The 11,950-nt window shown below is 37.0% G+C and overlaps 1 protein-coding gene across 12 annotated transcripts; it reads left to right on the forward strand.

The window, feature by feature from the left end:
* The first annotated feature begins 1,088 nt into the window (after nt 1–1,088).
* Nucleotides 1,089–11,519, forward strand: WTF9 (Ubiquitin carboxyl-terminal hydrolase family protein). Of its 12 annotated transcripts, none has more exons than XR_016171494.1 (6): nt 1,089–1,365; nt 1,477–2,954; nt 3,816–5,508; nt 5,621–5,743; nt 6,877–6,964; nt 7,147–11,518. XR_016171494.1 is itself a non-coding variant. In XM_089143724.1 (3 exons), exon 2 carries the CDS (start codon nt 4,231–4,233, stop codon nt 5,464–5,466), a length of 1,236 nt encoding a protein of 411 aa, XP_088999850.1. In that variant the 5' UTR covers nt 1,089–2,954; nt 3,816–4,230; the 3' UTR covers nt 5,467–5,508; nt 5,621–6,858. The 12 variants fall into 12 exon arrangements, 1 of the variants encoding a protein (XP_088999850.1); XR_016171488.1 differs by having other exon boundaries at nt 1,089–2,954; nt 7,147–7,234; nt 10,745–11,457; XR_016171495.1 differs by having other exon boundaries at nt 1,089–2,954; nt 7,176–7,234; nt 10,745–11,457.
* Nucleotides 11,520–11,950: the final 431 nt, after the last annotated feature.

Consider the following 11,950-nt stretch of genomic DNA (forward strand, 5'->3'; position numbering starts at 1 on the left):
AAAAAAAAAAAATAAAATAAAAAAAATTATTGTTAACAAGTAAATCAACGATAATTTAGTATTGATATATTTTTCGTAGTTAAAGAAAATTATATTTTAGTTACAAACATAGTTATCCGTCTTTAATATATATTTTTTCCCCTTATTCAGAAATATCACATTGGAGGCAAAAGAAATATGTCAATATTCATGATAAGAAGTTGGGGTGTAGATTTGTTAGATATTAATTCTCTATATATTAGCTTTTATTATTTATAATATATTATCTCCCCTTGGTAAAAAAAAAAAAAACCAATAATTTTTTGGAACTAAAAATGACTTAGTTAAAAAAATTTTTTATTTAAAAAATAATATAAAAAGTGAATTCATAGTCTAATATGATCAAAATGATTGAAGGTCAAAGTCAAGACTTATAGTTATATTAATGTTAATGTGAAGATTATGGTAAAAATCTAATACATGATCAGGGTCAAATTAACATCAAGACTAGAGCCAAAATTAAGGTCAGAATTGGGCCAAAATCAGGTGGATGCTTACTACATTGGTAATGAAAATATAATTTATTTGTATTAATTTTTTTACAAAATATGATCATGTTTTTAAAATTTTACACGTGTCAAATATTCACCCATATGGATTATATAATTCCTCTCCATATGGATGGAGGGGGTCCAGATTCAAATCATGGCCAAAATCATGGGCCTAGATCAAGGCCAATATTAGGGCCCTGGATTAGGGCCAAGATCAGGGCCAGAATCAGGGCAAAAATCAAGGCCAGAATCAGAATCAAAATCGGGGCCAAAATTAGGGCTAGAATCATGCCAGAATAAATGCCAAAATCAGGGCCAAAATCAGGGACAAGCTGAGATGGATTGGGTGGGCCAAAGAGTAATCCGAGGCCCGCCCTTGGCCCTAGTTCAAGACTAGAATATTTTGGCCCTAACCCGCCTTAGGCCAAAATCTTCAGCCCAAGCCCTTTTTGAGTTATTCACTCAGGGCGGGTTTGGGGCGGTAAGTGCCGCCAGGCCAAACTTGCACACCTATTAATAATCCTAAATCCCGATGTTCGTTACTTCGTTCCTCTCAGGCTCTCACCTCTCTGCGACTCTTGAGCCTTCTTCAAGCTTTAGCCTTCTTCAAGCTTCAGCCTTCTTCAAGCTTCAGCAGTTCAGTCTTCATTTCGAGACTTCGAGTTCAAGCTTCAGCCTTCAGTTCGAGTTCTCTGGTCGTTCGTCTCTGGCTCTCTGTGACTGCGACTCTGCGAGTTGAAGCTTCAATAGTTAAAGCTTTAGTTCGAGATCTGATTCGTAACAATTCTCTGAAGGATCTCAAAAGCACTTGTGGATTTGTCCTATGGAATAATCGGTAGGGATCTGAATCGCAAGTTTTGGAGTTCTCTTTCCTTGTTACTTTATGTTTTTGTGAACTGTGTTACATCTCATCTCAATCACCTTTTGATTTATTTTTCTTGTACAGCCTGTGATGTTTAATTACTTGCTATGGGGAAATTAGGCGTTCTCCGGATCCTCTGTTTTAACTTTATTGACCTAGAAAGGGAAAGAGACTGAAAGAGGTTCTGTTTCTGTTAGATCCTCTGTTCCTCGATTTTTCAGTTTCTGCAACTCTTAAAACACTCACAATTCTCTTGGAAAAAGGCTGCTGCGGCACATAATTAATCTTTGAATTGACAAAGAGAAGAAGAATTATGTCAATGTTTGATTCTTGTATCCAAAATTTTCTTATTTATGAATTGAGGCAATGATCTGAGAGAACAAGGCAGAGTTTAAACAGAAACTTATTGTGCATCTTAAGAGTATCATGCTTACTGGTAGAGCTTCAATTCTGCCATTAATTTTTTGAAGCTCAACCACTGCTGCTCATAATGTGAGAAGCATAGATTAGAATTGTTTTAACAAAATTAGAATCTTTTTTCTAATTGAGTGAACTTTCTACCTATCCATAATCCATCCAACCGGCCCAAAATGCTTCAAAACCCCGTTGGAGAGTTCTGACTCTTAGTCTCTTAAGAATTGTTTTAATGAAACTCAACTATGGGTGCATTGCTTTGCTAAATCAGAGTGTATGAAACCTTTTCTCGAGCCTCTTTATCCCAATCCTGCAACTCATTAATGTTAGGTTTTTCTTCTATTTCATCTGAATTTATCTGGATATTTTAAAACGTGATTTTTATTTATTTATTATTCTAAACCAAAATCTTATCCCGAGCAAACATACCAAACACAGCAAAGTGTTTCACAATATTCAAAAGGATTACATAAGAAATAAAAGAAAAACTGTTATTTGGGCATAAATGCCCTTCTAAATTAGGATTCATTAGCAAAGTGATATGATTTTATACCGAATTCATAACATACCATATACCGAACCGTTCCATTTTTGTCGGACCGATTTCAAACCGAAATGTACTGAACCGTTTTTAAAATACGGTTTTCATACTGTACCGTAAAAATTTGGTACGGTACGGTTTTGGTTTGATGGTTTGAAATGCGGTACGGTACTATACTGTACCAAATTACTGATACCGAACCATATTGACACCCTTATTGTGCACAGTAGAGTTGTATGAGTCAACGCTAGTCATCCCACTTACCCAAGTTCGGTGTTACCCTAATAGTAAATCGTTCTCGTTCTCTAAGAGGAAAAAGAACACCAGGTCCAAAAAGAAAGCTATCATTCTTCAACCCTAACTGCTTTACCAGCGGCAAGTGCGTGCTAGCCTGGCTTGTGTATCCTCCATTAAAGCCAAAGTGTCCCTCATTTGTCTTTTCTGTCTTCTTGTTGGATTCAACCCACCAGGATCTTCTTCATCTTCTCCATCTCCTTGCATCGTTTCTTCACTTCCATTTCTTTTATGATATTTTAAATACTACTTGTCAAAGTGTTAAAAATCTCCAATAGCTGGCAAACTTTTGTTGGTGACGACAACACATGAGGTGAGGTCTTTGTTTCTCTTACCCTCTTTATCATCAAAATGTTTTTCTACTGCATTTGTTTTGGGTTAATTAATTATGGAATGGCGACTTTGTAATGATTTCCTGCTTCAAAAGTTTTAACTCATCTGCTAAAAGCCTTAAAAATTTTTGTCATTGCATCCATCTTCCCCGTCTGCTCTTGTCTAGGCAATGGGCTAGTTGAAGCAGTTATTTGTTAATTGCCAATCTTCTGTACCTATTTGTGATGTGTTTAAGAGTTATACACCGTCTCCTGCAACCTCTGATTATCTTATTCACGATGTGATTAGCTTAAAGTAAAAGGGAAAGGTTGGGCTTATTATATCTTACGAAAAGAGATTAACACACTTTTAGGTTCGCAAGGTAATTCAAGACGGCTCTGCTTAGAAGTTTAGCTTCGGCAGGTTCAACATTTAGTTATAAATATGTCAGGGGCTTCCTGACGACTTTAGCAGTGGCCGGTGACCTATCTGCTTGTTACTATTCTGGTGACCTATCTGCTTGTTTCAAATGTAGTAGGAACTTGTAGCATTTCTTTGCTTATGATCTTGCATTCACAATGTGGGATATTAGGAGATATCTAGGGATAATTGAATTCAATAGTAAAGTTGTTTTCAAAAGATTGTCACTTCAAAATAAAAGAAATTTCTTGTTCAAATCTATTGTTGGTTTTATCCTCTAGTGAATACCTGAATTTTTAACCTCTTTTAGTTCATGACACCAAAAAGACGAAGCTGAATAGATGATTAACTATTAATTTTGCAGATAATGCTATTTGGTGTATTGCATAAAATTTATGTTTTGGGGTTTACCATTCCTCTCTTTTATTTTTGTTCTTTGCAGTATTAATAAACCTTTACTGGCATTTTGCAACTTTACATAGTTGCAAAGAGCTAATCATACATAGACAAGATGACCACCTAGTTGATGTTGCCCATGCTCTTCATTGGCCTATGCAGGTTCAAGGGCACGGAGAACCCTTGCCGGGGTACTATTTCATAGTTGCAATTAACTGGGCAATACGCGGAAGAATCTATAGTGGCATTGTTAGAAGATCGTAGAGGGTAGGGTTTGGAAAGATACAGCTTGAGAGGTGAAGTGGCTGAGTGGTGGCCACATGTTTGGAAATGGGCATTGTGGATAGGGATGGTTGGGTGCATAGGGATGCATACTTTGAATCATCTGTTTAGGTGACAATTGGTTGTAGTCACTCCCAATTACTGGTGGTTCTTTGTGCGTTGTTAAAGCATCACCATCCATGGTTTTCAATCAATCACACCTCAGGAAGCTGAAAAGACTACTTTTTGCTTCTCAACGATCACTGATTCTCTATGAAGAACAAACCAGTTTCAGTTTCATCCAAAAATCCAACTACGTAGATGTGAAGATGAGGTGGAAGAAGGACACCTTTTATGACTCCATTGAAATTGTTCACAGTTCCCCAGAACTCAAACCTCTTATCACCATAAAAAACTGCATTGCTGAAGAGCCCTATCAGCAGATCCCAATCTCTGCCATCTCCAAAAGCGGATTTAAATTGGGGGTTCGAGGTAAAATTTCAAGCTTTCTCAGGCGATACCCATCTGTTTTCGAAGAATTTGCAGGACCAAATTACAATCTTCCGTGGTTTAGATTGACCCAAGAAGCCATAGATCTTGACAGAGAAGAGCGTGTGGTTTATAGAGATCAAAGGGCTAATATTATTGCCAGGCTAAAGAAGTTGTTGTTGATGAGTAAGGAGAAGAGGCTTCCAATGAATGTAATTCGAGGGCTTCAATGGTATCTTGGGGTGCCAGATGAGTTCCTGAAGAACCCAGAAGAGACTCTTGGTTCCTCTTTCAAATTAGTGGACATGGGTGATGGGCTTCAAGGGTTGAATGTCGAGCCGGATGGAGAAACGATGCTTTCTGTAATGCAGAAGAATGCCATTATGAGAGGTGAGAGTACAGAGGTGATTTCCTACCCTCTTTTCCCTTCCAAGGGGTTGAGACTGAAGAGGAAGATCTCAAACTGGTTAGACGAATTTCAGAAGCTTCCATATGTGTCTCCGTATGATGACACCTCTAATTTGAATCCAAATAGTGATATCTCTGAAAAACGAGTTGTGGGTGTCCTTCATGAATTGTTGAGCCTCTTTGTTGATCATTCTGTCCAAAGAAAGATGCTTTTTTGTCTTCGCCCATACATGTATTTGCCCCAAAAATTCTACAAGGCGTTTGAACGCCATCCCCACTTGTTTTACCTATCTTTGAGGAACAAGACTTGCACTGTGATTCTCAAGGAACCCTATAATGATGATTCAGCAATGGAAACTCATCCCGTCTTGGAAGTGAGGAAGAAGTATGCCAGATTGATGAAGGAATCTGATTTTATTTTGAAGAACAGAAGATATGAGAAGCAGTTCTTAGAGGCTGGAGATGTGAACTTACACGATGGCATGGGTTCTGATGCTAGGGAGACTAAAGTGGGACCTAAGTCCCATCTAAGAATCTAGTGGTAATCATTAATCCTCAGATGAACCTGAACCTTTGATGCTGTAAGTAGACACTTTTGAATTTGCCTTGAACAGTTTAGTGTTTCCTTTTTGTCCTTCAATGTTTTTTCCTTGGTGCACTTACACTTCTTCCATGTTCAAATTTAATGCCCAGGTGCTGGTTCTTGTTCCTTTCTGTGCTGATGTTGGACGGTGGAGTTTGGCGAAACTGCTAGATGCTTTGAGGATGAAGAAGATCAACAAGAAATGTAACTGCTGGAAGATGAAGGACAAAGAGGTGCTTCTTAGTCTTAAGAAACTGTTGTGTATGTTCTCTGATTGTTAATTTGACATAATTATATGGTTTCAGCGTCATATTTTCTTTTAGACTCCAAGCAATGATAGGATTTTGTGCTGTTTTCGTCTATCTTTTGAATGTTAGGAGTTGAATATTGCTAATATTGCTATCCTTATCTATTTACTTTCATGATTTGAAGTATCTCACTTTTGGGGCCTTATTTTTTCATGGTCGTTGTTGATTGTGGGAGGTCAGCAATGAATTAATTGAGAATGCGAAAACAGATTAAAAAACAACCAAGATAGAGAGACAAAGTATACACTGTGGTATCATCCCCTTTGTGCAATACATAACCTATTCACTGGACGTGCTTATTGCTGTAAACTGTACTCTTCTGATTTGTACGACACATGTTACAACTTACTGGCTTTAGCCTTTGGTCAAACACCTTACAAATGTTAATGCAACCATATGGAGACTGTTTTATAGCTAGTTTCTTCATTTGTGTCTTCACTTCCCTTTTTTCTCCATCAAATTTCACCACTACAATGCTCACTACAAGAAAAATGACAATTAGTGACATTTAATTAGTGGCGGTTTATAAACCGCCACTAATAATACACATTTAGCGGCAGTTTATAATCCACAAACCCCGCCCTATCCTGATGGAAGGATGAAGGAGGAATGAAAGAACTAGGATTTAGTGGCGGTTTTTGGAAACCGTCGGTAATTGTCAACATATTAGTGGCGTTTTTTCGGAAAGCGTCGGTAACGTAATTAGTGGCATTTTCCTTCGTAACGCCATTGAGTATACGGATATTTGGAGCGGTTTGTTGAGAACCGCTGGAGATAACCCTATTGTGTGTCGGTTTTGTGAAACCGCCAGCATATACCCGAACATATACCGCCACTTTTGCCCAATTTCTTCCCGCCCAACCCTGCGCGGCTGTGCCTATTTTCACCTATTTTCACTTCGATTTTGGGAAGACGAAGAGTTGAAGGAACCTATGCTTCTCTGTTTCTCTTCGGTTTTCATTTAAGCTGCTTCTTTGCTTCTCTTCGATTTTCTCTATGGTTCTTGTCTTCTGGTTATCAAGGCATTTTCGGCTTTCAATCTTCTCTACTGGTTTCAGATTGGTGAAGTATTGTCTGCAACTTTTGAGCGTTAATGGAGCTTTTGATCGTATGGTGAAGTCTTATCTCTTCGGACTCTGGAAATAGGTAATAATCTGTCTCATATTTTCACCTGATTCAATTATTTTTCCTCATTCCCTCAAGATCTGTTATCTTTCCTGCGTCTCTCTCTCTCTCTCTCTCTCTCTCTCTCTCTCTCTCTTTACTGCGTTTTCCACTTCACCATTTAAGGTTTTAATAGATCTTATGAGATGATTAGGGTCTGACAGGTACAAGTTGATTTTTTCCCCTTTCCTAGAGCGTGCTGGGGCAGAAGTTATTGAATGTGCATGCGTGATTGAACTACCAGATTTAAAGGTTCGTGTGCATCATATTCTCCTTACTCATTTTCGTTAGGTTTACAGTTTGGATTTCTGATTGCTGCTGCAACTGATCAGTCCTTGGCTGCATCATTGTCATCAATTTTTGTTTTTAAGATTTCTAGTTTCTGAAGTTGCTAAAGAGGACCAATCACCTTTGCTGGATTTATTTTAACCATGTCAATCCCCTTAAACTACATAGCACACACAGGTTTACTACACAACACTTGTGCTTTTGTTTTTCACTCAGGTTCTCTCTATGATATTAAGAGCTAAAGTCTGTTCATGTGTTAAGGTTTGTTTGTTTACATGAAGGTTTCCATTATGATACTTTGGCTTGTTTGTTTTCATGTAGTATTAGTCTTTTCTGATTCTAGATTCCAAAGATTTTGCTCTCATAATGGAAAATAATTTTATTTTCATTAGGATTTTGTAAATTTTATATAATTACTCAAAACAGTATTTGTTTCAAGGAAGTAGTGAAGTCACTATAGAAAGGCTAAGGTTAAATTCTTCTTGGGACTTCCCTTTGTTCTTTCAATTCAGTTTCATCTTGCTTGTTGCTGAATTTCTGCCTAGTTATGTAGCTTATGGTTTCAAATTAACAATATACTTGACTTCGAGATATGATATTTAACTGCAAGTATGGGTTTTTGGGCTTTGCAGCATCACTGAACAGATTTTATTGCTGGAAGGGGGTACTAGAAGAGGGAGGTGCCCCAGGTCCCCTGCCCCCTTTGCTGAGTGGAATGATGCAGATTCTCACTGAAGTAGGCTTGTTTTATTAGGAATATTCTAGGTTTGGGGTCTATAAATGTTGTGCTTCTGATTCCGTGGATTTTCTATGTAATAGGTCATTTACCTGAAGTATGCATATTAAGGTTAGCATACAGGATTAGTTAGTTTATTTCTTTCTTATGTGGTTTATTTTAGGTTGTTTATGGGTTCAGTCCCAGTTCTGTGGTGTTAAAATTCAGGTTAAAATTAATTGTTAGTTAGTGTTCCAGTGCAGCTGGATTAGCATTCTATAAGTCTAGTTGTACTTTAGGTTTGTTTCCCTTGTTATATAAGGCTCTTAGGGGTGCAAGCATTGAACATGAACTTTTATGATATAAGGGCTTTTTGCTGCTTGCTTCTAGATTTGTCTTGTGTCTGATCAAGGCCGGTGGGGTCAATGTTTAATCCGTTTGACACATTGTTGGGTGTTTTGTTTGGTTACTGTATTGCATCTTTTACAAATGTTCTTCAAATATGAAGGTTCTTATCAGCTTGCTACTGTTTAACTTGTAAGTACAAACTTTTCAACCTCCAACTAGGATCATTTCTCTTACAAGATCAAATGCAAGGTGGTTTTTGAGATCTACCAGCCATCTGATTGATATTAGTTTTTTCACCAACCTCCATTAATCCTAATTTGGGAAGTGATCCAAATTTATAGGGAGAAAATAAGGAATGCCAGATTTACATGCTTGTTTTCTCCAGATTTTTATTATCATCAACGGATTCTCATTGGTTGCCATGGTTTGGTGGAGTTGGGATCCAATAATTTTGAAATTATTCAGAAAACTTACTTTCTTAATTGGATTTTGTGGGAACTTCCATTCAAGTGTTACTGCTTTGCTACTGTAGTGACAGAGGGTGGAAGGTTGCAACAGAATCGTACCGATGAAAGTAGTTCTGGTTTTGGTTTGTAGATCAGATTGAGTAGGACTTTGAGATAATGTTGGAGAGGTGAAATTTGATTGTTTGGTGCCATCATTTGTTTTTATTATATTGAAGTTCATAGATTGAAAGTTTCATGTAATATGTTGGATGGCAGACATGCCCAGTTCTGCAGATCACTACCTTTGAGTAAGAACTCTTTCTAAATATCAAACAAGTTCTGATGCATTTTGTTGTTATACAAGTTATCCTAATATGCATTCCGCCAATAACTATTAGGTGCAAATTTTTAATTTGGGTAAAAATACACCTTTCTTGAAGAAAAAGTAATTGAGTTGGACCAAGATCTCAGTCGAGTTTTGGTATTTTTTGGGTCTTGCTCTAATCTCGACTCTACATCTTGGAAAATCATGGGTTTCATGATTGAATTAGAATCGGAGTCCATATCTGCACATATTTAACCATCAAGAAGATTTAGTTTTGAATGGAAATTTCTGAGTATTGTGAAGCTGTTATTTGCTTGTTGCTTGTGAGTTGTTTTTGGTTAAGCTTCAAGGCTGCTTGACTGGCTCTCTCCTTTTCCCCCTCTTGGCTGGCTTTAAGTCTGAGTTTGCTTTCGTGCAAGAAATATCCAACTATTCCTCCTTTCTTGTCTATTCCACCTTTTTCCTTTGTTATACCTTTCCTGTTTATATGTATGGTGGAACCCCTGTTCTTTGGTTGACTTTCTGTTACTTTAGTCTTTCAAATCTCTTACTACTGGCTGGTTCAGTTTAAGTTTGGTGGTTGGCTTTCTGTCTTCATTAAAATCTATTACTCGTTCAAGTCTAGTTGATGTAGTAGTGCTTGGTTGGGTAAATATGACCAATTTTGGAGACCTAAACCTAGATGGAACCAGTCCAACCTAGGTTGCTGGTCCATATGGAAGCTGGCTAGTTATTTATTTTGGAATTCTATTTAGTTTTAGAGCTGGTTGACAACTTGGCTTCAGTCGTAGAATCCTACATTAGAAGAGTTAAGATACAACATTGCCATCACAATAGAGGACCATATCCACGACCACCTTTTTTTTTGAAATATTTTTGCTTGAAAAAGCATGTTAGTTGGGTGATGGGCTTTGTGCTTTGGAGATATTGGACTGGCTCAATAATATGCTCTTACTAAAAAATCTCAATAATGCAACTGAGATTTCTTTTTACGTTCAATGATTAGAAAACAGGACAGATGATGTTTGGTATTAAGAACTTTAGGATGTGATGTTCATGATAAACTGGTTGAACCACCACATGATTTGCCAAAAATGAACCCAACTTGAGCTTCAAGTCACTTCCACTGAAGTTTCAACCAAATGGAAGGCTACAGGCCTAAAGGGAGCTTTGATCCTAGTGGGGGTTCATCTGCTTTCTGTTCTGTGTATGTAATTAATAAAATCTTCAGTTTTTCAGGGATATCATACTCTGTGCAATAAACCCATGTTTGACATGGAAAATCTTTATAAAAGATTGAATCATAAACCCATGTTTGACATGTAAAATCTTTATATTTTCGATCTCCTTCTTCTCTTTTGTGGCTCTTGTACTACCTGTTGCGACCGTTTTCTCTTCTCATTCTGTAGCACTGCTGCTTTACGTGAATCAGGAAAGCAAAACTAGCAGTATTTATTATCTATATGGTTGAACTAATTGGTATCTCTTACCCAGCAAATTAAGCTCCATGTTAGAAACTGCTTAGAATACTATTATCTTTGGTATGCATTTATGTATAAGATTAATGTTTGCATGAATGATATGATATGATATTGGAGTCTTTAGTGGGCTAACTTGGTTGATAAATGTTTAATGATCAGAGAGCGATAAATGAAGAGTTGGCTAATTTGCCTAAAGAGAATCGAAATGACGTTCCAGTCCTCGAAAGTATCTTCACCACTCATTTGGGACCAGATACCCATGGTCGGGTACATTTGTTAGGAGCGGGAGTAAGTCCAAAAGATTTAGGGCTAACAAAAACCCAACAAAACAAGTAGTTGGATGGTGGACTTGCAGAGTTGATTAAAAAAGAGAAGAGGAAAAGAGATAAAGAGAGGAAAGAGAAGAGGAAAAGAGACAAAGAGAAGAAGAAAGGAAATGAAATGCTCAAAAGTATGATGCATTGCAGGTTTTTGCCAAGCATGAGTTTGATTTCAGAGATACTAGTGGATGAGGGTTCCATTGGAGGATTTGGAGCTTGATTTGACTACTATTTTGAGGCAGGAATTTTATAGGATATTGATGCCTTGGTTATTAAACTCTTCATTTGATTTTTTTGTTCTTAAATGTTGTATATTTGTACATAAGTTGATTTGATTAATATGTATTTGGTATTAGTTTTCTTAAATTTTGTTCTTTAATATTTTTAGCTTTCTTGAAATTTCTTTCTATTTATGTATTTGTACTGTCTTACAGGAATAAATGCAAAAACATGGGACATTTAAAAAAAAAAAAAATTAACCTATTTGGTGGCTGTAAACACAAAACCGCCACTAATTGGGAGTAATTTACCAGCGGTTGTCACATGTAATGTCACTAAATATGACTTGGTAAAATATGTAGAATTAGTGGCGGTTCCAAACATTTTGCAACTAAATATTGATAATTAGTGATGGTTTTTGTGAGATCTGCCACTAAATAACAACAATTGTGGCAGTTAGCCGTTTTAAATATCAGACTATTAGTGGTGAGTGCTTTGTTGTATACCACCACTAAATATCACAATATTAGTGGCGGTTTTTGTATACTGCCACTAAAAACCGCCACTATTTGCTTTAGAAAACCGCCACTAAACAAATGGTGGCGGTTTTTGCCACTAAAAGTAATTTTTTTTAGTGGGTACATGCTTCATTGCTGTTTATTCAGCTAAGCTCTGTTTGAATGGGTCATAAATATTTCAGGTGTCTAGGTCATCATTGTTTTGAGACCACATTGTCTGCCTTGCAACCAGTCACTGATGATTGAGTTGTCTTCTATTGAGGTTCCATTGAGCTCTTGGATAGAAATGTCGAAAAGCAATGTCCAAT

This window comes from Hakea prostrata, chromosome 2, assembly GCF_041222555.1.
Source record: "Hakea prostrata isolate BN-2017 chromosome 2, UWA_Hpros_2, whole genome shotgun sequence".
Classification (NCBI taxonomy): domain Eukaryota; kingdom Viridiplantae; phylum Streptophyta; class Magnoliopsida; order Proteales; family Proteaceae; genus Hakea; species Hakea prostrata.